Source organism: Molothrus ater, chromosome 2 (assembly GCF_012460135.2).
Source record: "Molothrus ater isolate BHLD 08-10-18 breed brown headed cowbird chromosome 2, BPBGC_Mater_1.1, whole genome shotgun sequence".
NCBI classification, from domain to species: Eukaryota; Metazoa; Chordata; class Aves; order Passeriformes; family Icteridae; genus Molothrus; species Molothrus ater.
In genome coordinates, this window is record NC_050479.2 from 69,167,340 (window position 1) to 69,194,719 (window position 27,380).

Genomic DNA, 27,380 nt, shown 5'->3' on the forward strand with positions numbered 1-27,380 from the left:
GGTATTCATGCACCAAGGCCTGCCTCTCCTTCTCTTGGGACATCTTAAGCTCCCCTACCAAGTCCTGAGCAAGAGTCACATGTGTGTGCTGCATTGTTATTAACACTGCTGAGATGTGCATGTTCTGCCATGTTGCTGATTTTTCTTCTCTCTTACCTTCCTCTCCTCCTACAGCTGTTATGGCCTTTCTCTTTGACTTGAAAGATCTTGTGGACCTCATGTCCATCGGGACCCTCCTGGCTTACTCCTTGGTAGCAGCCTGTGTGTTGGTACTGAGGTAAGAATGTAGAAGCTTTGTCTCTTCTGGCACACAGAGAGAATTCCACACAGTAGACAGATGCCCTTATAGTTTCTATGGGCACATCTCCAGCTACAGGCATGTGAAGAGCTTGTTTCTTTAATTTTATGGGGGATTTTGTTAGTGGGATCTACAGGGAGGTCTTCTGAACTTGGTTAACCCTTGTTCTGTGCCAGTCCTGCTGTGGTCAACTCTAAATGCCCCGGGAGTTATGCCAAGGGGTAGGGAGGAAAGGTGTGCGATCCTGGATGCCTGCCTTGTCCCCACTCTTGTTCCCAATGGACAACCATTTCAGGTTGTCCTCCTTTTAAAAGGAGATTTGAGATGAATCTAGTAGCAGGAAAAGAACTGAGCATGTGTTTGCAGGATCAGTGTGTCTTTTAGAAGTGCTGAGCTCCCACATCTTCCCAAACCTAAGCTAAAAATCTTCAGTGCTTGGCACCTTACGGACAGCAGTACTTGATTAATGAAAAAAAAATCTGAAGATCATGTTACTGAAAAGTACCTTTGTGTGTTGAATGACTTACTCAGAATCAGATGGAGGCTTTCACAGCAATTGCACTGAACTAAGAACAGTCTTGGAGCAGGTGAAGGGCCAGTGCTGTTCTGGGGTGCTTTGTGTTTATGCTCTGTTCCCTTCCCTTGAAAATTCTTGCCAATTTACCCTATCCATCTTAAATTTCCTGATTTTCCAGCCTACTCTTTTCCTCAGAGCTAGAAATGGCTTTTTAATTTGTTTTTGCAAGCTGCTGCTGTACCTATTGCATGATATTTCCCCATCATGGATTGGCAGAGGCAACAGCCTATTTTGTAGTGACCTTGGCAGCGGATTTGTCTGCCTCTTGACTGCTTAATGATGTAGCAGCTGAATTGTTTCCAAAGCTGTAAGACCCTGCCACTAGTTGCTTGCTGTGGCTGGACCCAAGGATTTCTCTGCATTTCACAAGTCTCAGTGTTTAACAAATGCCTCATTGTGAACACATCCCCACAGGAACAGTTTTAAGGTGACTTTGAAAGTGGCCCTGTCCTTTAGTCAGACTTGTGGCTGAGTAACTTGACAAAACCTTCTGTTACAGAGAGCTGAGGCTGGAAAAGTGTTTTTTATTTATGGTTCCACATGGTTGTGTGTCACAGCGCTGTTGAATGTGCTCTCCACACATGCAACAACCATTCTTGCTTCAGCTCTTCCTTCCTTATGTGGCAGCAGACAAGCTGGCAGGAGAGCCTGGGGTGGAGGGGTATGGGGCAGCAGGAATGCTGCTGCAGGGTGTGATAGCTGCAGAGCTGTTAGCTCAGCCACCTCTGTGCCAAAATGCAAGAGCTGAACTGCCGCAGGTGACACAATGGCCCTGGTTATGACCATCAGTCTGTCCCTCTGCTGTTTCCTTCTCCTGTCACCCAGTCATGTCTTGGTGACATGGATGACAGGGCTCATGAAAGGGAGCATTGTCCACTTTAGAACACTTACGTTACAACTACGCTGTAGGGGATAAGAGCTGGCCGTACTTGCTTACATCATGATGACATCATTCCTCAAATTTCCCCTTGAAGCAGAAGGGTATAGATGTGATGTGGTGCTGTAAAGGTCTGGCTTGTAGCCATGACTATCTGTGTGGCTTTTAAATGAGTGGTACCCTCATTTAAAAGCCAAACTAACAGACTCTTTGTGTCATTTCCTTTTCCTAGGTACCAGCCAGAGCAGCCTAATTTGGCATACCAGATGGCAAGGTCGACAGAGGAGACAGATAACAATGAGTCTGTGAGCACCAGTGAGTCACAGGCTGGGTTTCTGCCAGAGGAAGAGGAGAAGTTTTCCCTCAAAGCCGTACTGTGTTCCACAGAGTCAGATCCTTCCAAATTCTCAGGTTTGGTGGTGAACGTCTCAACCTTCATCTTAGGTGAGTGCTGGGCAGTGTGTCTCTGGGGCAATGAGTCAGCTGGTAGGGCTTTGTACTCACCATGGTGGGAAAACTCACCTCCTTGATGTGATTTTGATGAGCTTTTGTAATGGCCAGAATAACTGAAGATTAAATTTCTGACTTAAAAAGAAATCCACGGATGGAGTGTGTGGGGTTGTATAGTGGGAAAGGCATATCTGTTATGGTTAGGTTTTTGTGAGTCGCTGTTTTGTTTGTGAGCTTTCAGACTCGGCTTTGCCTGCTTATGATTTGTTCTTGGGTTTTCCCTGTATCTTAAAAAAAAAAAATCAGTAACCTTTGGTGTCTGTTCACAGGTTTCCTTATTGTGGGTATCTGTATCCTGACTTCCCTTGAGCCAAAACATTCTGATAAACACTGTACAGATTATTGCCGCCATCCTTGTTGTCACTATCATCTTCATTATACGGAAACAGCCTGAAAGCAAAACCAAACTCTCCTTTAAGGTGAATGTCCTGGGACATGTAGCTAGGATAGAGGTGTCTGGGAGGTGGTTGAGGAGGAAGTACATGTGTTGGCCTGTATCAGAAGGGGGACACTGGCCAAATGGATGTGCATAGAGTATAGGCATGATGTCAGCTTTGCTATCCAGGAGAAGCTGGAGACGCAGAAGCTGCTGCAGAGGTGTGGCTGGAAGGGAAGGGCAGGACCCTGCATTTGAAAGCAGATGGTTATAGGATAGGGAACAGACATACACTGGAGGAAAGGGGATGGTTGTGAAGGGCCACATCAGATCATGGATACTAAGGGAGAAAGAACACAAGAAGTAAACTTGTTTGCAAAGATCTAAGGCTCTAAGTGTATTTTCATGTCCTCCTTAGTCCTCATGGAGGCTAAGAGATGACCATTCTCTCTTAAACAGCCTTAAGTATGAGGAACTCTGTTGTTTTCCTGCCCTCTCTAAGAACACCATCCTTTCTATATTAAACACTGGGATGGGTTTTTTCTCCCAGTGTAATCCTACAAGTCATGCTTTATCATATTGATTTCAGGTAGCTCTGCAATTTATTAAATTATTTTTTTGTTATAATCCATCCTCTAAACTGCTTTCATTTGGATTGCTCTTCAATTAAAATTTTTCAGTAAATTCTCAGATTTTAGTAACTTAATACAGCCAGAGTTTTCCAAGGTTGTCTTTGCAGCTCATTTTGGGGTAATGGTCCCAAAGGTGGAAACAGAAATGTCCAGGAGAAAAAAGTTATATACTCTCACTAGATCATATTTTCTGAACATGCTTCTGAAGAGGTCTGTTCACCTTTCATTCAGGATATTTCAGGTCCTTTTTTTCCCCCTCAGCCACTACCCTGTCCAAGAAAAAAAGAAAATTATACTTGTCACAGAAATCTGTAATCATAAAATCATAGAATCATTTTGGTTGGAAAAGAGCTTTAAGATCATCAAGTCCAACCATTAGCCCAGGACTGCCAAATCCACCTCTAGACCATGTCCCTCAGTGCCACATCTACATGTCTTAGCACCTCCAGCTATGATGATTGCACCACTTCCCTGGGTAGCCTGTTGCAATGCTTGGCAATCTTTTTTCTTATCTCCTTGCTGTTCTTTGGGCATTTACAACCTGATGATGATTTTTCTCCAAAATCACTCTGGAAATCCAAGGCTGACCTGTTTGTTTCCCAGTTGTTTTTCTGTATTTTTTAACAGGTAATTTTTCTCTCTTCCCTAGTCTTAAGAGACTTTACCAGTCTACCTAGAGCTCTCAGAGTTGCTTATTTAATAGTTCAGAGATCACTTCTGCAATCTCTGGGTACATAAGTCACCCACCTAGGGAAATTTTGTCTCTACTGACTTGACAAAGCCAGCTTTAGAAAAATATTCTTCTTCTATTTTCTAATTTGTGTGCCTAGCCCCTCTCTCTAATGATGTGAGCAGCTACTTTACATAAATTTTTTTTGGCAAAGCTTAAATTAAGAAAGGCCCACATTTATGCCTGTTTGTTTTTGTAGTTCTCCTTTTTTCCTTAGGAGTGAAGTTCACTTTCCACTTAATTCCACCATATTCAGAAACATTTCTAGTATTATAATTTGCCTTGTTTGATTTTTTTATTTGCAGTGCTATTTTCTGTATTCTTTTTTTGCATTTTGGCTTTGCTGTCTCATTCTTCTTTGATTGTCAGACCACTGAGGCATTCTTGGTACTGGTATAGTCATCTCTTGCAGTATTTGCTGGTTTTCCTTGCTTTGGGATAGTTTGCTCTCTATTGCTTCACTGCCTTGGTACCTGATGGATGAAGTTCCTCAGGTCCCTCCTCTGACATTCCCCTTATCTTCATCTCTTGGTCTTCAATAGGCGCTTGTCATGATACAGTCCTTGGTTTTTACTCTTCTCTCCTTTGCCCCACAAGTATTTAGTATTGCCACTAAAATTTGCCTCTTACCTCCTTCTAGACCACAAAACAGGCTTTTAAAACAGGTGAACAGCATCGTTCACATGCCCCTCCTGTGTTGGCCTTTTGGGTTTAACCTTGCCTTTTCTCACATCTGGCAGCTGAAGAGTTGGTAACAGCCATCACTTCCCATTTACAAGGGATGTGATGTTCGTTCCTGCTCATTAACCATGCTTGTAGATGTAACATATCCCTTATTCTTTCTCAGGTACCTTTTTTGCCCTTTCTTCCTGTTGGGAGTATTTTTGTCAATGTTTACCTCATGATGCAGCTAGACGCAGGCACGTGGATTCGGTTTGCAATCTGGATGCTCCTAGGTGAGTTTAAGTGGAAAATTCTATGTTCAGAGTTACTAGATTTTGTTCACCATAAATTTATTATTCCAGGGAGGGATTCTGCGCTCTGGTCATCCCTGGGGAACCCTGGTGACTTGACTGAAGCCCTTTAGTCAGCATGTAACAAGCTTTGTTTCAAATCAAAGGGTCTTGAAGCCTTTGTGTGGACAAAACAACAACCCATGAACCATCTTATGGGTCTTGTTGCCAACAAGAAACCACAGAGCATTCCTTGTTGGCAAGCCTTGCACTGCTGTCCAGGTGGTGGAGCTTGTGCTTCTGGAGCTGAATAAGCTGAGCTGCATCCCAAGATGCTCCCAGCAGCCACTTAGATAAGGCTGAATTGTCTGAGATGCTCAAATCAGGATCCTGTTTGGGGCTGGGATAGATTGACTTTTAAAGACTGGTGCCTGTGTTAATGGCTTTTTTCCCTAAAGAAGATAGTGGCTGTCTGCTAGAAGCTAACCATGAGGATGGCTGGACTTAGACTGGTGTAGCTTGGGTCAGTAGATGTGAGTAGAGGTTTCTGTTTCTTTTCAGAGCTAACAGTGCCCTCTCCCTTGGCTTCCACAGGCTTTATCATCTACTTTACCTATGGAATATGGCACAGTGTGGAAGCCAGCTATGCAGCCTCAGCAGAAGCGGAGAGAAACACAGACACTGGCTCAGACAGCTGTAAATGACTGTTTGGCTTACGGGCGACTGAAAGAATGGCTGCAGTGAAAGAAACTTTGTGGTGGGGGTCCTGAACCAGATTACACCTGTAATCAGTTATGCAGAAATAAGGAAGCAGAATGCAGGCCTCCCCCACTTGGTTACTGCAGCTTGCAGTTTGTTTAGCAGCACAGTTAAAAGGGACCACAAGATGAAAAGACACAACTCTGGCATATTCCCAGCAGCACTGGCAGCTCATCTGGGCGTTTCCCTCTCTCCCTCTCCGGTTTTGTTTTTTTTTCCCCAGTGTAGAAAAAGAACTGCTTCTGTGTGCAACTGCTGCTATGAAACCAGGCCTCACAAATGTCCTTCTTTCAGTAGCCCTGGGAATTACCTCCCGACAGATATTCTACTCAATTTTACATGGAGCAGGTTTTGCAGTGCTACTATCAGGCGTAGACCAGGATCCATCCTTCACCCTATGTGAGCTGTACCCTCTGTACATGCACACACACAAAAAAAAATTCTCCCCAGTCACTAGATTTCCCCAGGTTAACAAAGCACCTGCAAGATTTGCATTCTTTAGACTATCAGGTCTTACCTTTTTTGTTTTTATTTAACTGGGTTTTGTAGCTAGTGCTCACATGCTTTAAAGCATGTCACTGCTGTGAAATGTTGGGAAGGTTCGTAGTTGCTGATTGTCAGGTGAGCGATCACTCAGCAACACACAGCTAACAGCAGCAGGTGTTTCTCCCAACTGTACACTCCACAGAGGAATTGCCAGCTTTAGTCAGGAAACCACGTGGTGCAAGTACTGCAAAGGCTTGAAAACAACAGGTGTCTCCAAAGAGCAGTCCTGCCTCTTTGCCTCAGAAATCACCAGTGCTGTGGCTGTAGTGGTGGGGTGGCCAGCAGAACTGAGCTAGCTCTGACAGAGAGTGCAGCCCTATGTTCCTCCCCCCACATCAGTCTTCTGTGCTGGCTGCCTGGCATAGCAACTTTGGTTTGGCATTGGTGGCTGGAGCACATTCCTGCCCTGGGAGGGGAAGCACAGGAGAATCCTCAGAGGAACAAAGTTCTGATGTGAGCAATGCCTGGTGTCAGCCACCTGCCCAGGGGAGGCTCTGGGGGTGTGGAGGGACTTTTCAGTCCTATCAAAGTGTGCAGCCCAGAAAACACCATTAAACTCTAGGGTCTGACTTGCTGAGGGGAGCTTTCTCTTTGGGGCTGGAGATCTTCTCCAGAGCCTGCCTGTAGTGAAAGGTGGGAAATTTGGAATTGAGACCAGGGTCTATATTTGATTGACAATGCCTTGGTTTTGGCTGTAAAATGATTTTTTTGTTTTAATTCTCTCTAATAGCTTTCCCTAGCCAAATTAATCCACTACCCTAAAAAGGCTTATTAAGGTGAGCCATGCCCAGGTAATGCGACTGATCTAAATTAACGCTTCAGCTTGTACTGAAAAACAAATCTTAGAATTGTGGAACAGTTGGGTTGGAAAGAGACCTTTGAATATCATTTGGTCCACCTTACCTGACATCAGCAGGGACATCTTTAACTAGATCAGGTTGCTAAAAGCCCTGTCCAACCTGCTCTCAAACATCTCTGGGCTGGAGCATCCCAGACAGATACTGCAGAAATCCCCTTTCCCAATGTGAGCGGATGCTTTCCTAGGTGTCCTTCATACTACTGCCTCTGAACACTGGACAGTCTTTAGTTGCTTTGTCAGCATGACTCTTGCTGATGAAGCGACAGGCTCTTGCACCTGTCATTGAGTTGGAGAACTGAACAGACCCCTGCATGACTTGCCCAGGATCTCACCAGGCATCTGATGCAGCAGAAAAGGGAATCAGACCATCTCCTGGATTTCATGGCTGGATTGTGGACCATTTCTCACCGTTTCCAAGAGACTTTATGGCTTTCTGCCCATTGAAGTGTTTTCATCTTTTAATTCTAGTACATTGGGAAGCTTTTCTTGACAGGATTGCAATTTGAGGAAGTGAAGGCAATGTGTTCATTGCCTCCTAGGCGCACTTCAGGGTGTGTTATGAGTGCAGCTTCCCCCTCAGAATGAAGTCGGGGGTCTGCTCCAGTCACTGGGTCTTGACCATCTGCCAAGGCTTTGCTCCTTGTGCATATACAAAGTCTTACTCAAGCAGGGCGAGATTAATATAGAAATTAAAAGCCACTAAGTTGAAGTCTATTTTGTTTAAACACAGGCAAGCTCGACATACTCCACAGCCTCCCAAAAGGCACTGAAAATGTGGTTGGGAGGGCAACAAGATGAAAACTCAAGACAGGATCAAAGTTTTGTATTGTACTAAAAATATAAGGATGTTTTTCCTACCTGGCTACCAGCTTCTGTTCAGTGAAAACATGAAGCTTGCCAAAGCTTCATCTGTGCTGAGCAAGCCAAGGGCCTGGTGAAAAATCTTTCAGGAGGATGTTGTCAGGCACATTCCCGAGGTGGAGTATGACCTGGTCCCTTTTTAATCCTTGTGGTAAAGCCTGAGCAGCTCTGTGGCTCTCAGCAGGAGGGCAGAGTGAAGGGGGCAGGGTTTGGGGTGTTGAAACTGAGTGAACTGGAACACTGGGGAGTTCAGGTGTTTGCTGATGAGCCTGAACCACAGGCAGAAATGTTCCTGTTATCATGTTCTGCAGCATGAGACTTTAATGGAAACATTGCAGACCACAATCACTGTTCTGGCAGCCCCAGTCATTGGAAGCATCCTAGAAAATGAGTCCATGGAAACTCCTAGCATGTGAGGCACTGTCAGGTAAGGCAGCTGACCAGCCCTGCTGCCAGGAAGCTAATGACTAGTTTCTGTCTTTACCTTAATGGGGTAACCCTCTAATGGGCTTTTGCTTTGTTTCCCATTCATCCCAGTTCCTGTGTGCACAGAAAACACGGCAGGACGTGCTGGTTTGTATCCGTCAGCCCACAGGTGCACTGGCACACGGATTTATTATCAGGAATATATTACACTTATCTGTACATCATAATTGAAATAATACAAACTCTTCCTGTAATCATTAGCCACATAATAAACGGGACCACAGAACTCCTGCTGCATGGGAAACTGTACAGAGGCTCCTCAGAGTGTCCATGGGACACAACCACCATCAGTGCAGAGACAAAATACCTGATTTTGCACTTGATAGTTTTTTCTTTCCTCCCCCCACCTGCCACCACCACAAGCCTTTGCTGCTGTGCATCAAGTGAGTCAACCCATCTATGCCAGCAGTCACTGGAGGTGCAATCCCAGTAGGGACAAATGGTACCTTCCCACAATAAAAATGAGTTTTCCATGCCCTGCTCACTGCCGGCTCTCCTGCCATCCCATGGCTGATACCTGCTCCCAGTGCCCATCTCTGGAACCCCCTGGGAGCAATTGTGGGCTGGTTTTATTGCTGCTACACCCTTCTGCATTGAGCAAAGATTAACAAACAGCTTCCTTAAAGACAGAGATGATGAAACTCTTTCTGCTTAGTGCTGGCTACATTCCCTCTGCTGCCAAAGGCTGTCCTATTTCCAAATGGCAAAGTCCCCACAGTGGCCATGGCATTTGGGAAGTTTCCAGCTCTGCAGAAGCAAAGAGTTTCCCTCCCCAGCTTGGCCCTGCACCTGGGGATCTTCATTCCCTGGGAATGGCTGCCCCATTCAGGGGCTGCTCCCTTCCTCCCACTATCCGAGTGACCTGAGCTTTTCTTTTGCACCTACTTCAGCATGCAGAGGCAAAGAAAGACAGGACAGAGGAAAAGTATAAAAAAGGAATAATCTTTTCTGGAGAAAGAAGTCTTTTTCTGGGCTTGCACCAGAAGGAGCCACTCTTCACACCCCCCACAGGGACTGGTTGCTGGGTCCCTCTGGTGAGGCAGAACTTCCTGCAGTTTTGCTAGTGATTGGGCACGCCCCAGAGGGTGTGCCAAGGAAGAATCCAGTGAGAGGCAGGATTGGGAGGCAAAAATTAGATGGGAAAGGGATTGGCAATGATAACAAATGATGATGGAGCTGGGTTAGGTCCCAGTTTTCCCACCATAAAAGCCCCACTCCCAATTCACTGCTGGAAGCATCTCTTGAATATGATTTTAAACCAACAAAGTGATAAGGAAAGCACCTTAAAGGTATAAAGGTATAAAGGGGAAAGATTAATAAATTACAACAGGTTCAGCCAGCCTGTCCTGGGCCAATGATATGCTTTAGTACATTTAAAGTTTTTAGGAACATCAATAACAACTCCAGTTGTTTCATCTCAACCATTTTTACAAAGGGTAAAAAGGAGAATCCTAGAAACTACCAACAAGCCAATCTGACTAATCTGATGGCCCTCTGCAGTGGTGTGACTGTGTCAGTGAGTGAGGGATGAGCAACTGATGTCATTTACCTGGACTCTGCTGGGCCTTCGACATAGTCCCACACAGCATCCTAAACTGGGGAGATACAGCTTTGATGGATAGAAGCTGGCTATGGAATTGGCTGGATGGTTGCATCTGGAACAGCTCAATGTCCAAATGGCCATCAGTGAGAAGTGGTGCCCCTCTGGGGTCTGTATTGGGGCCGATATTTAAGATATTACTGTGTAATAGCTTAAATGACTCAGACAGTGGGATCAGGTGCATCCACAGCAAGTCTGTGGATTGACACCAAGGTGAGTGGTTCAGTTGGTACACTGGAAGGAGGGAATGCCATACAGGTGGATTGGATAGGCTTGAGAGGTGGGGCCATGTGAACATCACGAGGTTCAACGAGGCCAAGAGCAAGGTCCTGCACCTAGGCCGGGGCAACCCTTGGTATGAATACAGGCCGGGGGATAAAGAGATTGGAAACAGCCTTGCTGAGAAGGGCTTGGGAATACTGCTGGATAAGAGGCTGGACATGAACGAACAGTTGGTGCTCAAAGCCCAGAAAGTCACTTGTATCCTGGGCTGCATCCAAAGCAGCGTGGCCAGCAGGGCAAGGGGGGGATTCTGCCCTTCTACTCTACTCTTGTGAGACCCAGCCTGGAGTGCTGCATCCAGCTCTGGGGATAAGAAGGACATGGACATCTTGGAGTGGGTCTAAGAGGAGTGCCACAAAGATCTTAAAAGGCTGGAGCACCTCTTCTATGGAGGCTGGCTGAGACACTTAGAGTTGTTCAGCCTGGAGAAGAGAAGACTTAGGGGAGATCTTTTAGCAGCCTTCCAGAACCTCAAGGGGGCCTGTAAGAAAAATGGAGAGAGACTTTTTAGCAGGGCCTGTAGTGATAGAAGGGACAACAGTTTTAAACTGGAAGAGGATAGGTTTAGATTGGACATAAGAAAAAGAATTTTTACAATGAGAGTGGTAAGAATAGGTTGCCCAGAGAAGTTGTGGATACCCCATTTCTAGAAGTGTTCTAGGCCAGGCTGGATGAAGCTCTGAGCAACCTGGTCTAGTGGAAAGTGTTCCTGCCCATGGCAGTGGGGGCTGGACTAGATAAAGTTCCCTTCTAACCCAAATCACCCTCTGAGTCTGTGACCTCACTGTCTCAGAATTCTGTTGGTGGAATGAAAGATGACAATGCTGTAGGTATTGCAAATAGCTGTGCAGTTAGCAAATATCAAAATGATTAAAGTCATACTTGGCAAGAAGGGGCTGTGTGTGCATGTGCGTGCTAGGTATTTATCTTTCAGGTTGTACTTGCTGGACACACTAAAATCTAGCAATGCATTTCAACAGTAGTAGCTGGTGTGGCATGATCTATTCTAATAAGATGCTCAAGTTACTCAGTATCACAGTACCATGCAAAAGCTGCTACAAAAATAAATTTCTCTAAAAAGGAGAAAAAAAAAATCATCTTTCTTTTTAACACTGTGGAACAGGCCACAGGTGCTTTGATGGTGGTTGAAGCTGTATCTAAGCTGCAGTCTGTGAATCCTGAGTATTTCCCAGGAAGGCTGAAGCACAGCTCCCACTCTGGCAGGATGGCAGGCTGTGCAGTGCCACCCCTGTGGGTGCAGGGCCTGCTGGTGCCACCCCACACCCGGGTGAGAAAGCCACCCTCCCTGCAGCCATCCTGCACCTCAGGGATTTCCTCCAGGTACTGTCGCCCTGCTAACTATGGCCCCAGTGCACATAGCAGGCCTGCATGCAGGCTCTTTGCCCTAAGCTGGGTAGAAAAGCATCCCACAATCTCTTTGTTTTGTAAATTATGCTCAGGGATATTTTTATCTTGTTAGCCATGCCCATGAGGGCCCTGCAGACAGTCTGACCCCAACTACTCCTCAGCCTCACCATCCCCTCAGGTGGGAAGTCACCCCAAGCCTGGGTGAACATTTTTGCTTCTAGATGGGAAAGTTAAAGGTAGTTTAGCCACTCATTTCCATGAATCTTCAAAGTGCTCTGTAACTCTGGGTAAGCTGTAGCAATGTGAAATAATGCAGATATGTGGAAGGAACGAAATTCGTCCGCACCTATGAAGTTGGCTATGCTCTGTTTGGCATCTGAGGTGGAAGGAAGCTAGAGCCCTAGCAGATGTCCAGTATCTCATCTTACCATTGGAAACCTCTCCTCCAGCAAAGATAAGCAACTTATTTTTTCCTTCTTGCTTCTGGGGCTTGAAATAAAACAAAATGGACAGAAATCTACAGCCAGAGATTTTGATTGCATCCTAACCACGACAAGGTTAAACAAGATAAGATCTGACTAGGATTGAAATAAAGACACTAAAATTGAACCATGTTAACCAGTAACCTCTACCAAATTTGCTAAAACTCTCAGTTTTCTCATCTCTAGCCTATCTCCACTTAGAATATCAATGCTAAGAGTTAAAAAGCAGTGGATGGTATGCATATTTTTTCTGGTGTTCAATGCAAAGGTGATGGTTTCGAAGGCAGTACTGTCTTAGAATTTCAAATTCGCTGGTGTTCATGTTACATAGAGTACCACTTGGTGGTCACTTGGAAGGCGCTTCTACTTCTGTGTAACTTTCTTCTAGGTTGGGTATAAATATTCCTGGGAGGCTAAACAGAAATGCATTTTGTTTAGATACAAGTCTTAGGCACGAGTTAGAAAACTGCTGACTGTAATGAAAATATATCAGCACTTAGTAGTATCCAATAATATAAAAAATGTAATTCAGAACATCTGCAACTACATATATATGTGTGTGCGTCTATATATAGGTATAAAGGTACAATACATACATGTATATAAACACAGACACATATACAGAAATATTCACACCATTTGCAACTAACCTGAAATACTGCAGCAAAAGTTCATTCTGATGAACCATTAATAGAGCATTTCCCAACTTTTGGCTCTAACCATAGTTAAAACGTTCACACACCAAACTAAACCTTTTGCTATCCTAACTTTCTGCTGTTCTAGTTCTTGGCTATCTTTTTTGCTACCCTAATCTTCATGTGAGAACCAAGAATTTCTGCGTGGGGACTGTAAGAGTACCCTGCCTAGTGTAAAGCTATGCAGCTACTGAGCATGCTTGCAGCCATGAACCCTGGGCGCCTGTTGATGGTAGTACTTCCTTGGATGGTAACAATTTGCAGACTGGAAATGCATAAAAGGCAGGGAACCTTCGGCACACAGCTGCCTGTTCATCGCCTCAAGGTTCTGACTTTGGCTGGAGAGGAGTTCCCTGATGAGCAGCGATAGAAAGGAGTGGATGGTGCGGGCGGGAGTTTGACGGGGCTCACGGCATCTCCCTCCTGCAGCTTCCAGAGCAGCTCCTCGTTAGTCCTGCTGAGCTTCTTCTTCTCCTCCACTTCTTTCTCAACGTATTCTTGAAGATTTGCATTCTCCTCTGACAGTTGCCTGGAGAGAGAAGCGGGACAACATGTAAGGCACTCCAGGGCAAAGATGGTGGCATTCATGCAGCCACGCCTGCCCCTAGGGCTGAGCTGCCAAAGCTGTGGCACAGCTGGCCCCAGATCTCTTCACTGCTGGGTGAGAAAGTCATCTCTATAAGTCATACTTCCCCCTAGTGTCTGATTCTGCTTCCAGATGCACCCGTGATGGGATGAGCCCCAGCCTTTCTCCCTGGCCTTGTAGAGTGTCAAAGTACAAAGAGGGTTGGCAGCAGTTGCATCTATGATTTTTTCAACTCGCTGCTATGTTATGCAAAGGAAAAGCAGTCTGGCCTTTCCATGCTCTGAATTCCAGCTGATGTCCTGATGCAGGACACAGCTCAGCTTCAAAACTTCCCTCTACTCTGTAAAAGGTCATGAGGTAATGGGTTCTTCTCCTGCTCCGTCCTCCTTGATCCCAAAATAGCCTCTATTCCTGACTGCAACACTAGAGAAGCTTCACCTGTAATGACCAGGGAGGTGATCTCCCCAGAATGCCCAGTAACTTCATGGCTTTCCTGGAGCTGGGGCGTGGAAATCTCCTATGGGCACCACAGCCTTAGTGAGTCTGCACTCATCAGCCAGGTGACTGGTTTTGAAACAAATGGGGTAGGGCAAGTAGACTGTGGGACCTGATCGAGACGTGTTTTGGGCATGTGCTGACAACACCTGTGTTCCAAAGGATGCATGCAGGAGCACCAGGCTTCTGCAGCCCCACTACACTTGGGCAGGAGCCAGCTCCTCATGTGATCAACCTGCAGCAGTTCTGGGCAGGCACCTAACCTGATTTACGGCAATTTAGGGTTTTATAGGAATGAACAGGGAGGAACCCAACCTTCCCCTAGGTGTTTTCAGTGTTCAGCAGGAGCTGGGTGTGGATTTTGGATGCATACAAAAAATTCTGTACAACTGCTTTTCTGGGTGTAGCCTGAAGGCTGTAGCAGATGTCAGGGACTGCTGGTCCACTCACCAGAAGTCTATGAGAGGGTGGGGTTGGCATTTCTGATTTTGTTTAAGAGACATTTTTAAAGAATTTTTGCTTTTTTAGCCTCAATTCCTACAGAAATGTAGCTCAGGTAATCAAGAATACATCTCTTTCTTCTCCCTGTCCCCAAAAGTTCTGAACTGTGAAGTGAGCAGTGGCTAGCAGAGTCACCTTGATCTCTTGGGTGTTGGAAACTATCATTCTTCAGACAACCCCAGTCCAAAGGACCAAAAAAATGCTGGTTGATTTGGAGGGAGGATCTGAAGTGCTGAGAGATCAGATAATTTATTAAAGTTTTTGGGGAGGTCCCAGCAGGGGCTCTGTGGAGCTCTCGGATCCAAAACTAGGTCATGATCTACCTGAAAGGCTCTTGTCCTTCCCTTTGTACCTGCCCTTGTCCTTAATTGGAAATATCTCTGTGGTGCACCCCTCACACCCCAGTGCCTCTGGGACCCCCTCCTGACGGTGCTGCAGAGGCTGGCTTTGCTGTTTCCTCTCCCTCCTCTCACTGCTGCTGGGCTGCCACAGCTGCTTGGGCACCCAGACCGCAGAAATAGCTCTAATCCAAGGCAGCTCCCTGAGCTCATTCATGCTGTGCTTCCCAGGCAGTGCCAGTACAACAGAAATCAGCAGTCAGGGTGCTTACTGCAGCTGGGAAAATGCATGCTTTAATAACTCCAACTTTAAAGCCCTGGCTGTCCCTGTTGCTGCCCCACAGCTGTCCCCAAAGAGTTACTTGTTGAAAATTATTCTCCTTGAAGTTGAGTTCCCAGGCTGACTTCGAATTCAGAATTTCTCCTGAAAGGTGTTTTTGAAAGCAGTACCTATGCAGTTGCAGGCAACAAGCAAAGTGCTGCAGCTGGATGGCAGCAGGGAGTGGAGGGAGGGTGCTGTTCACCCAGCCAGAGACAGGGAGCTGCAATGCAGAGATGCCAAGTGCTGAACCAGACACCCTGGCTGCTGTCAGGCGTGGAGAGACACTGCCACTTCCAGGCCACAATTCATCCAGCCCAAAAGCAGGCATCTCAAACTGGTCTGATGAACCAGACCTTAAAAATACCAAATTTTGCTCCCCCAGCACAGAAATGCTGTAGACACCCACCTCAGACAGTGAAATGTGGACTACAGGTATTTACAATCAGGTGGGAGAAAACATAATTCTCACCCCAATCTGAATGATAGAATATCTGCATGCTGGAGACAATTTCAAAAAGCTGAGTCATTAAAAAATGAGGCATGAGAAAGACAAAAACTAAAATCAGAGATGAGACACTGACAGTTTAAAAAAATTGACTAAAGTTTAAATTTTGGCCAGTGGCATCATTTCTGGATGCCATGACAGCTAGGTAGCTGCAGTGCTGGGACAAGACCAGCTCTAGTTTCTCCCTCTGGCACCCCTTCTCCCTGGCTCCAGCCTTACACCATGATATAAACTCTCTGGGACAGGGACTATCCTACCCAGCTCTTCAAATGTCACCTAACAAGGAGCCTTGTCACCCTTGTCCCATTGTGACAAGGCTGCAAAAAGGCAGTGCTGATGAAAAAACCTGCCAAAAGTTAATCCTGCCTGGGTGACAATGACATCCTTAGGATGTCTTTCTCAGGATTTTTCCATTTTGCATCCTCATTACCCACTGACTAACAGGTCTCAGGGCACTGATACTGAGATCAGAACCACTGGCAAGCTTGTTCTCAGCAGCATGTCAAAATCATGGAAATACACAGACAGATACATGGCCTTCCTTACGTTAAAGGAAGTAAACCCCAATATAAAAATATATTTTTTATAAGTAGAGCAGAACACAAATACATTTTCAGGGGGAAATAAGTTTTTCCCCTTCTGAAATAAGTGTCAGCCTTGGACAATTAAGACCCGGGGCCTCCTTTCAAGCTCAGACAGATTGCAAATACCAGCACAAACCTTGTTATAACAGTATTTTGCTCAATCCTGGCTCTGAGTTCTTCATTCTGCTGTTGCAGCATGGTGATTTTTTCTTCCAGTTTTAAATTTTTTTCAACCTGCAGCAAAAGGAGGTTTGTTAAGTCTGAAGAACACTCAACACCTGATCCAAGATGATTTGTTCTATATTAATCTGTGGAGCAACTTCTAAATTTTGAGGATAGGTGGAGGTGGTTTTCTGGACTGCAGTTGAGACTTAGAGATCTGACTCACATCATCAATCATACTGGTGAAGTACCTGGGGCCATCAGCAGGGCATTGAGCAGGGGCAGAGCTGAACCAGCCCTTACTTATAACTGAGGAGGAGGAGGAGGGTCTTAGTTTTGTTCAGTGCAAATGGATGTTTTCCTCAGTGGTGCTCCACAACTTTTGTCCCCCAATGAGCCAGCGCTCCCAGTTGTTGGAGAAAGTGCTGGTGGCACTTGAGGAGCACCCAGCACGGAAAGTTGCCCAGCACTGCAGTATGAGTGGTCAGCCTAGTGATGAAGGAGGAGTGCAAGATGGGATGATGTACATCTTCCAGCCATTACAGTCTGACATCCAGCCTCCAGGATTATGATTCCTCAGTTATGGAGAGGAAAGAGTCACCCACTAGGGCAGATGATGCCCAGCAGCAGCCTTAGAGTGCTGCTGCATTCTCATGAGGTGGGCTGGCCTCTGAAGACTCCTCACTGCTGCTGACAATGTCAGCTTAAATGACAGGCTTAAACCAGACATTTAACTTTAAGATGTAATTAATTGAAATTAATCCTATCCCAAGCACAGGTAGCTTTTATTCAGCACAGTTCAAAGGCAGAGTTTGAGGACATAAGTAACAATGTATTAGTAAGATGTTTACAGGCATGTTCCGCAGCCTCAGGTACCCTGTCTCCCCAGACTTTGAAATTTGACATACTTCATCACCTCAGTCCTTGGTTTTCCAGCTGAAAATTTTGCTGAATTCAACAATTTTGAAAGAAAACAAGATAGCACAGGGTAACCTTATCTCTGTGTGAGCTTGGTTATTGAATTTCCCAACCTTTTATAAAGATCCAAAATATTGTGCATTGGGGACAGCAATAACTCACACTTAATGGTGGAGACATCAGTTTTAGGTCTGTGCAGGTAATTTTAAAGGATACTCCTGATTCTCAGATATTCTGGTCTGTCCCAGTTTATTTTGTTAGAGCAGCACATGGATTCTGTCCCGGTTATGAAATGCTCTGAGAGAGGAATCACCATCATGGGCTCCCTCTCTGCTTCTTCAATAGTTTTCACAAGTAGTAGCTATGCTACCTGCATTTCCAGCCTCCCTTTCAGCTGCCAAGGAGCCAAGGCTGACCCTGTGTTTGAAATGCCCTCTTGCTCCCTTGTGAGGCTCCAGAGCATTTGGAGAAGTCCTGTAGGTGCTCTGGCACTTCCAAAGGTGTATCTTGAAATGGAAAGCAGTTGTGCCTTTGGGCCACAGCAGGCCCAGTGTTTTACTGTGATAAAGGGCAGGAACAGGACTGTGCACTCACATGCAGTTAATGAGCAAAAGCAGCTAAAGGACCAGGAATTATATAGGCTGTTGTTTGGGATTTTTTCCCCCCAGTGTTTCCAAATCCTGGCTTAGCTCCAAGAGCTCCACGTTGGAAGGAGCAGAGATAATAAGCCTCAGTTGCAAAGAGGCACTTTTCTCTGCATCCACTTACTAAAGCATCTGTTCAGCAAAATAATCACCAGAGTTCTCAAATTTCCCTGTAAATGGAAACAAATCTTGCTGAATGCTGTGCTGAACCAGCTGCCACAGCTCCCAGCTGAGGTATTGCCTCATCCTGTCACCACAGTGTATTTTACTGTCACTGCAGGTTGTGCTGTACAAAATGAATCCCCTTTCCCACAAAAAATGTAATTGATGGTGAACTGGGGAGTTCTTCATTAGGGAATCCCACAAGCAAAGGAGGAGAAAACAGCATAGCCTGCAGAAAAGCATTACTGGAGGGCTGGAGAGACCTCTTCTAGAGTAAGCCTTGCTAGGAACTGCTTGCTGAGTATTGCTAATCCACATATGGTTCCCTAAATGCCTGCAGGAGCAGCAGCAAGACACACCATGGCTCAACCTTCCCCCATGTGCCCTCTCCAGCCCTAAAAAGCCACCTGATTCCTGTAGGGGCATATGGTGTAGGCTGGTGTACCCTGGACTACCACGAATTTCCCTTTCCCCCATTCTTCTCCACCACTCACCCCACTGTGTAACCTAACATGCTGAGCAGTTACTGTGTGAAGAAGCAATCCAGACTGATGGATGTAAACCTCTTTCACTGTGTCTTGCCCCAACCCCATGTGGGTACTCACCTCACTTAAGTTCATCTGCTGTAACCAAACTTCTCCTTTATTACCTCTGTGATGTCTCACCTGTAGGAAAAATGACAACTCACCTGTTTTTCTAGCTCCATAATCATCTTCTCCTGCTGGTGAATCTGGAGATTCTTCATTTCCAGAACATGTTTTAAGCTCTTCAAGTCTTTTTCTAAGTGTAGATACGGAGCTCGCACAATCTAGGAAATATATGAGGGATTTGGATATGTCAGCCATACATACATCTTCAGTCATAAGGCAGAGATTCCTCCATGTAACCCTGTTGTTTAGGAGAATCAGTGGTGTGAAAACTACCTGGACCTGGTCCCCTGCTGCCCATTTGACCCCTGATATTGTTTCCCCTCTGGCTAAGATTTGTGACTCTTCCTCAGAGCTCAATATTTGGGATCTCAGCTGGGACCTGCCCCCTGCCCCTGGAAAGAGGATCCAATTGCTCTTCATTGAATCAGGTGATGTGTAATACTTAGAAACATGTATCTTGATGCCTGTATAGTTAGAGTTGTCATCTACCTTCAGCTGTTCCTCAGTGTTTTTCTTCAGAGCCTCTTCAAACCGGTCTGCTTTGGCCTTTAGAGATTGATTCTGGAAGGTGAGGGTGTCTATCTGGTCCTGAGGGGGAAACACACCAATTAACACATCAGCTGTGTTAGCAGCCCACTCACACACATACTGGTCAGTCTGCACTGCCAAACCAGGCAGTGGTTTATCAGGGAAGCTAAATAAGGCTCAGACATCCCTGTAAGGTGGTATTTTTTTGTGTCAGGCCACTTGAACATAGAAGTGGTATTTGATAAGCTTCAGGGAATCACAAAATCCCTGTAACACCTGTGGCTGATGCTAAATCACCCCATCACCTTGTGCTGGATGAGAGCAGACATGTCCTTCCTTGGAAGAGCTGGCATTTATATCACATGCATTTGTGTGCTCCTTAGAGTACAAATGAGGCAGGAGATACCTGTTTCCTTCCCCTTTCTAAGCTTCTAATATGGTAACAAGCAATGATGAGTTAGTGGTGTGGAATTTAAATGATCATCGTTTCATCTCAGAGCTATACATGGGAACAACATGTTATTTTAAGCAATCATATTTCTGTTACCATCAAAGGCATTTCTGCCTATACAACACCTGTAAAATCTGCAGTTGCTGTGAAGATGGTATTTTTATCTTTCACAGTTGTGATTTCTAGTCTGGAACATTACATCAGCCCTTATTGCAAAACTGCTGACATGCCTCGAGCTGTTGCAGCACTGCAACAATATGAGCTAGTTCAGGGCTTTTAAAAATGGCAGTTCATCTCTGCCTGGGAAATCAAACAGGGCTTGCATTAATTGCTCTGGCATCTTTACTTGTTCACACATTTCCAACCTTTGCTTGTGTCACAGGGACGCAGTTCTGCCCTCCACTCCTTGTGATTTCTTCATCTAGGGAGTGAGAACAGCACGGAGTTTTTAGAGGGATTACATGACTCTGACCTTGGTGTTAAACACTGGGATGCGGGAACTGCGATGTGCAGGGCTGACCTGGCCATCCACAGCCTGGCTGCACAGCAGGGCCAGCCCTGGGGCAGCCCACACCAGGGACTGCACTGCCCTCCGGTGGGGCTGGAGGCGTGTCTGCAGCGTGGGACCGGCTTTCCCACATTCAGGCAGCAGCGAGGAGGTTAAAGCACAGACCCAGGCACTGGGCCAGGCTGGGAGATGTCACCGTTTCTGAGCGCTGGGGGTGCCAGCTGGCAGGTACCATGCAGACAGGGTGATGCTCACAGCCACTGCAGGTGCCAGAGTCCTCCCCATCAAGCAGGGAAGAGCTCAAATTTGCCAGCAGACAGCAGGGTCAAAAATACATTTCTTTCTTTATCCAGATGCCTTTAAGTCCCTTTAAGTTTTCTCTCCATTGTGAACCAGCCCAGAGGGAGGAAAAATCCTGAGGGTTTGCTGCTCTATCCCAGTTTGGACAGGCAGAGCACAGGAGGTACCAGAGCTGGTAAGAGCCTGGTGTGCTGGCAGCGTGTCCAGGGCTGCTTCCCTGCAGCAGCACAGGGTGGGAAACAAAGAAACTGCTAACCTGGAGTGACAGACGCAGCTTCTCAAAAGTCTCCTCCAGTTGTGCCTTTTCCAGTTTGTGAGCAGTATGCAGTTCTGGAGAGGTTACACAGACATGAATTACTGAGTGAAGTCCAGCAAACCAGGGTCTGAGAGCACACATGTTGCGAGTCAAGTGCAATTTGGGATGCAGTTTTATGACATGGAATAGGAAACTGGTAACAATATGTTCTGTGACTTTAGGTAAATTGTTCTGAAAATCAGAGTTTCCTGATCTTTTACTGTTTGCAGATACCTCTATTTCTATGTGGCCAGATTCTGATTTTTCAGAACTGCTCAGAATTCTCAGCTCCCAGGAACTCTGATCTGAAAAGGGTTAGTCTGACAGTGGGCCATTTACCAGTTCAGAGTGAGAATCCCTAGATCAAAGGATTTAAAATTGGATACATTTAAAAGCTTGGGTTGCAATTTCTTTGGGGGGATAGAGAGGAGGGCCACCACCTGAGGTTCAAAAATACAAATGGCAGTGCTTCTCCCCAAGCTGTGGTAGATGAGCTAAGAGGTTTATTCCAGTAGTGAGACAGAGAAGACAAGAAACTTGATTAAAGGTTTTTCTGCTAGAATAACTCACCCTGGGCATACTAATTACCAAAAGTGTAATAAACAAAGTGAAATAAAGTTTAATCTCTAAAGCAATGGCATAAAATCATGATTCAGTGCAATAGTAGCAGCAGTGTTTTTAGTATATGGACACTATTTTTTGTGTTTTCCCTGCCAAGGCCATGGCTTCTGCTCAGCAGCCACAGTCACAGCAGCAATGTGTGACACATCGCTCCAGTGGCTGTAGTGCCTTTTCCAGGCACAGGAGGGCATTTCACACCTGCACCAGGAGCAGGGAGCACAAACTTCAGCCACCAGACCCTTGATGAACCACAACTTTGAATTTTATCATCAGAAAATACTAAAAAACTGGAGAGATAAGATTATCCTCAAGTAATAATCAGCTTTTTGCTTATTTATTTTCAAAATTGTGTATATTAATTTACAAATGCTGTGCTAGATACCTTCTCTGCCCATGAGAGTGGAGAATAGACTGTTCTCAGTTCATGTTATGCTCTGGACCGTGTCTCCAATTGACACAATGCAGGGCTAAGTAATATGGCTTGGTCTGGGAAATGTGCTAAAACCTACTAGAGATATTTAAAATATAGGGAAAAATAGGGAGATTGTATAGATTACTGTTAAATGTCAGCCAAAGCATGCACAAAGGCAAATGTTTAGACACTGAACTGGTAGGGAGGGAAGAGCTCTGTCTGCAGCAACAATCCTGTGGCCAAACTCTACCACAAAATAAAGGTAACAGAGCTGAGGTGCAGATTTGCACTTCAAAAGCCTTTAGTCTGCTCAGCATGGCCAGAAGTTTGCTACTGGAAATAATGAGTCTTGTTTTTAGAAGCACCTGTGGGTATATATCTCTAAATTCAGAGATATCCCAAGAGCTCTATCCTCCTGAGCATCTGAGGATTAGGCTCTTGAAAAAGCATTGTGTGAGAAGTGATGTGGAATTTGGATTTTATTTTCAGCAACACATAGATAAAGCCTTATCTTTGACCCAGAGACCCCCCTCAGATAATTTCAGGTCAAAGTTAGATGCTGTAGACTACAGACATCTCTCCCTCTGCCCTAGCATGAAACTGGTGGTCCACCCCACGTGAAAGCACTAGACCAACACAAATTTTCTGTGTAATCTGCTCTGGAGGAAGAAGCACAGTGTCACTACAGCATTAATTCCTGCTCTGGAACAGCTGTGTAGCTGTTGGGTGGTCTTTGGCTTACCTTGAATCTTGCAGTCATTCTCATCCTGCAGTACTGTAATGGCCACTATGTGGTTATTCTCCAGCTGTGACATTGCAGCTTCATGTACAGCTGTGAGATCTTCCACCTGTTCCAGCAACAATGAGCACAGACATGGACACATGGTTAGACAGGCTGTGGCATGCTGACAAGCCTCTGCTGGAGAGCTCCAGTGAGCTGGAGACAGCAAAGGGATCTACTGAATGTGACACTTGCAACACCTGAGCCAGTTTTGCCATGTTGATACCTTGAGTGGTAGCGTGTAGTCACTGCTGATGGCATTTTTGTTCTTTCAACTTAATGGTGAAGAAGAGGTACATAAGAAAGCAAAAGGTCAAAAAGCCCTTAGGTGGAGATGCTGTTTATTAAATGTTCAGAAGTCTTGACATTCCATTAATCTAAATTATAACAATGACCACACAGCCCATGGCCATAATTGGAGTGAGGAGTGCAGCTGGAAGAGGGCTGTGTTCCAGGGCACCCTTTGGGTTTGGGACTCCTTCAATACATTGTTTGTTACGAGACTTGGCTAAGGGCAAAGTGGGATCCCTAATGATGGTCTTTTGATATGAATCATTAAAGGAGCTACAATAAGAAATCCTGATGAAGACCGAGTCAGTGGTCCAGAGCACTTTCTGAATGCAATGCATCAATTTGATTTTCTGGGGTTTGTAACCACAGTGATTGTATTCCCTACATTTAACACAATATTATCTGTGATATCTGGCAAGGCAGAGGATCAAACTATTTTACATTTACAGTGAAATATCTGTTCTGTTCATGGCTAAGTGACTTGACTCTAAACAGCTTTATTTGCTCACAGTTATGTAAATAATGGTAGAAGTTTACTTCATCTGAGTTTGCCTTGACTGGAATAAATGTTATTTCACTGCTTTTAGTTGTCAAATATATATATTAGGTAACCCACCAGAAGCCAAATTTCCAACCATATTGGAGAAAACATGCTCTTAGAATGAAAGTTGGGCATTTAACATGAAATTTAAAATGATCCAAACTAATTTTCATAATAATGTGGGAGATAACTCAGTGGTGAAAAACTGTTTGAAAAATAATGGGGACTCAGGCTGATGATGCATTGCATGACAGAGCTGAGAAAGGTGGGGGGCAGATGACTCAAAGGGCTACTGATGGGGTAAAGACTGTCACCTGGCTTTTCCCAGAGCACAGCATCCTTGTATATGATGTCTGTAAGCTGAAGCCTCATGAGCATTGCCATGTTCTTTACCTCACCCTTGCTGAAGCCTTTATTTGCACTCTAATTGCTTCTCAGCTGAACAGCATCTCCTAGGAATGATTATCCTCAATGCCCACAGAAGGTGAAGGGGTCTCCTCTTGCTGCCACCATCCTTGACAAGTTATTTATCTATAAAGCCAATTAAATACGTCCCAAATTATCTGTAGGGATTTTTCTGCCTTCTGTGTGTTTCATATCCACATTGCAAATGGCTCTCTTTAATCTTCCAGAGTGACATCCAGTCTGCAGTTTTCCATGGCAGATAGTCAACTTGGCACTGGGAAGCAGCTCTCTTGGATGCTAATAACTTACTCTGTAAGCTTGATCACCTCACTTAACACAAGTCATGTTTATTTCTGGCTGTGGAAAGTACCTCAGGTGGGATTTTTAAGGCTTAATAAAGTAAAATCAAGAGGAGCTCTAGTGGGAGAAGTTCAGCAAGCTCCTGGGCAAAACAGCTTGAGCTGAGCACTTCAAGTGAGAAACACTGGCAAGACAGATCACAGCCTTTACTTTGCAATTCTGCCTTTAGCTGCAAGGAGATGTGAGAATGCACTGGCACCCAAGATCAGTTTGTGAGGAGTTTGGCTCTCATGCTCTGCTACCTCCTCAGAGACAGCTGAACCTCCAAAACCTGACACAGGAACTGTGTCTCAAACAAATAACAGCTGTCTCATAGTGAACTAAGTGGTGACTGAAGCAACCCAGCATGGAAGGTTAAGCTGTGACTGGAAACCATGAATGTGGGATAAGTATCTTCCAAATTAGATTTATGGATAAAGAAATACACGCAGATCCATGGTCAGAAGGATTTTGCTATTGTTATTGCCTTCAAGAATGCAAATTCAAATCCCCCTCATGCAGATGGGCAGCTCAAGCACAAGGCTTTTCTCATGTGCAGTGCAAGACCTCCATTTCCTTGGCCAAGAAACATGGGTGAGCAGCTTTCCAGTGTGGTCTGTCAGCCCCCACTGACCCAAGAGTGCTCAGCACAGGATGGGTGTGCAGCAGAGTAGGAATTCAAAGGGAAAACCTGCTAAAACTCATCATGCTAACTGAACTGTGTATTGAAAATGTGGGCTAAAGCTCTGAGATACTAGGGTCACAGCCACACTTTGAAAGCAATGGAGAGGAATGTTTGTGTTATTTTCAGCAATCAGGGAACACAGAGCTCTGGAGCAAACCAAGAACTGTGTGTGTTTCCACTGCTCCTCTGTGATGATGAATAGAGTCACAACAGATGAAAACATGAGAAAAATAAGCATACTTCTAGTCAAGTCCTACAATGACTTTGAACAGCTTTCTTGCACTGATCAGCTTGAGAGGAGAAGAATCAACATCTGTTCTTGTGGTCCTGAGAGCTCACAGAAACACTTCAAAGAGCAGCAGAGCTAAGCTATAAGCTATTTCAGCAAAAAATGAACAAATTCCTTCACAAATGCTGATGTCAGGTGATCCAGCAGAGGTAAGACTGCAGCTAGAGCCAACATCTTCTACCAGGCAGACTGACACACTGACACAGTGAAAGGAAAAAAATTGTCAAGGCTTTTGGAAACACGGCCCCTCCTTCATATCAGAAAGAAAAGTGGAAATTTTGAAGGGCATTGCAAGGAAACCAACTTGCATAAACTGAAATGAGAACCAAAAGACATGGCTCAGCATATGTTCTAACCATTTAAGACAAATATTTTTAGAAATCTGATTTAGAACATAAAGACCTATTTGATAGCACCTTCTAATACATCTTTAGAAATCAGTTGATGAACAGAAATAGGTAGTTTATTCAGGACAAAACAGCCCAGTTGCATTGAGTTACAGGGGTTGTTCTGACAAAACCAGACAAAAGCAGCTGCTTGTGAGAACACTCCTGCCTACACACAGAAAGCAAAGCAAGGAGAAACACTTGGGATGTACAGTCCAAGAGATTAGGCTGAGTGGTGGGGCAGCAATCAGGGGATCTGGAGTGCATCATGTGCTTGATGTTTAGGCAGCATGTGTTGCATGGTTGCTATCACTTCACTGTGTTGCCCTTTAACTGGCAAATAACAATGGGCTGGCTCTGCTGGCCTTACCTGTGTGGAACAGATTCTTATAACTCTTGGTTTTAGTCATAAATTGACTAAAATAGGTGGGTTGAGGAGCAGGTATGTGTGGGCAGCAGAGCTAATCTTAATATTTTTATTGTAAAAGATCAGCAAGCATGTGAAGACAAGACATGGCAATGTAATAGACTAGTGTATGGAAAAAACAGTAGAACTAATAGGGAGAAAGAGCAGTAAAGATATTCAGGATGACATTTTTCCACCCAAAACTCATTACCAGTGTTTTCATGTTGGAGTGTTCAATGTATTTCATTACCTGAACCCCATCAGTACTAGAATGGACTATTCTTCAAAGGCAACAGGTGGAGACTGACCTGATCCTGATGCTGCAATTTGGCTTGTTCCAGCTGCAGCCTGTGCTGCTCCTGCAGGCTCTCCTTCTTGGCTTGGTACTCCTGCTGCAGCCGCTGCTCCAAGGCCTGCATCTCCTGCTGCTGCTGCCTGCGGAGCTGCTGCCCCTCCTCCTGGAAGCGCCTCTCCAGCTCCTCCTTCTCGCTCTGCAGCTCCTTCCATCGCGCCGTGTTGAGCTCTGTGGAGACAACACCACACAGTCCTCACGCTGCCCAGGAGCAAGCAGTGGCATTGGACCTGTTGGTAGGGCAATGTGCTCGGTGCTTCTCTCCACTCTGTTACACAAGTGATATGACCAACCACTTGACCAGAAGGATTTGTATCTCATACATCCCGGTTTTGAGCTGTTTGAAGCTGCTCATCCCATAAACCTGTCTCCAGCTCCAGCAAGGACCATTCAAATCCATTAATCCACACTTGCTTAAAATATTTCTGTATTTAAACCACCATCTTGTGTGCTTCATGGCATCAGAGAGCACAATGAAAGGCTGATACTGAAGGCAATCAGAAAGTGTGAAATTCTTACTCTGGTGAACTAACCCAGCGACTATGTCTCAGAATTCACACCAGTGTTTTCCAACAGTTCTATCAAGTCAAGGAAAATCAGTCCATTTCCCCATTTGGTTCTTCACTTTTATTGTCCCCCAGGTCCCAGGAAAGCACTGTTACAAACACTGTGTCCTCAGCAATTTGCTTTGCTAAAGAACAGTTGCAAAGTCCAGATATTGAAGACTTGATGCAAGATGGACAAGATCAGCCAGAGTACACTTACAGAGCAAGCTTGCTCACTTGTAAAGATCTAACAGGTAAGGAGTGATTAAAATTATCATGACCATAACATTCAGAATATTAAAGGAGAAATGGGTTTCTAATGGCACTGCTAGATCTTCTTTCTGATTTACACCCATAGTTGATTTAGAAAGATGATCAGGTTTTTGAACAAAGTGATTACATATTTATCCTTCCCTTGCCTTTCAAGATGCACATGCCATGCACAGACAAGAATGGCACTGTAAGTCAGAGGACTGGGAGCAGCTGT

The 27,380-nt window shown here is 45.1% G+C and overlaps 1 protein-coding gene and 1 long non-coding RNA gene across 5 annotated transcripts in view; one reads left to right on the forward strand and one right to left on the reverse strand.

The window, feature by feature from the left end:
• The first annotated feature begins 165 nt into the window (after positions 1-165).
• LOC118699885 (uncharacterized) lies at positions 166-7,974 on the forward strand. The gene is made up of 5 exons (XR_004982142.2): positions 166-277; positions 1,985-2,196; positions 2,532-2,681; positions 4,848-4,956; positions 5,548-7,974. It is a non-coding gene; the product is annotated as an uncharacterized LOC118699885 (long non-coding RNA).
• Positions 7,975-8,549: 575 nt separating this feature from the next.
• MTUS2 (microtubule associated scaffold protein 2) overlaps positions 8,550-27,380 on the reverse strand; it is a 252,775-nt gene continuing 233,944 nt past the window's right edge. For all 4 annotated transcript variants that reach the window (XM_036404074.2, XM_036404071.2, XM_036404073.2 and 1 more), the window contains 7 exons: positions 26,305-26,519; positions 22,616-22,721; positions 20,802-20,875; positions 19,248-19,346; positions 18,797-18,916; positions 16,359-16,456; positions 8,550-13,420 (listed from right to left, as the gene is read on the reverse strand). In XM_036404074.2, coding sequence (XP_036259967.1) covers positions 13,204-13,420; positions 16,359-16,456; positions 18,797-18,916; positions 19,248-19,346; positions 20,802-20,875; positions 22,616-22,721; positions 26,305-26,519 — 929 coding nt within the window. In that variant the 3' untranslated portion in view covers positions 8,550-13,203. The remainder of the gene's footprint in view (positions 13,421-16,358; positions 16,457-18,796; positions 18,917-19,247; positions 19,347-20,801; positions 20,876-22,615; positions 22,722-26,304; positions 26,520-27,380) is intronic.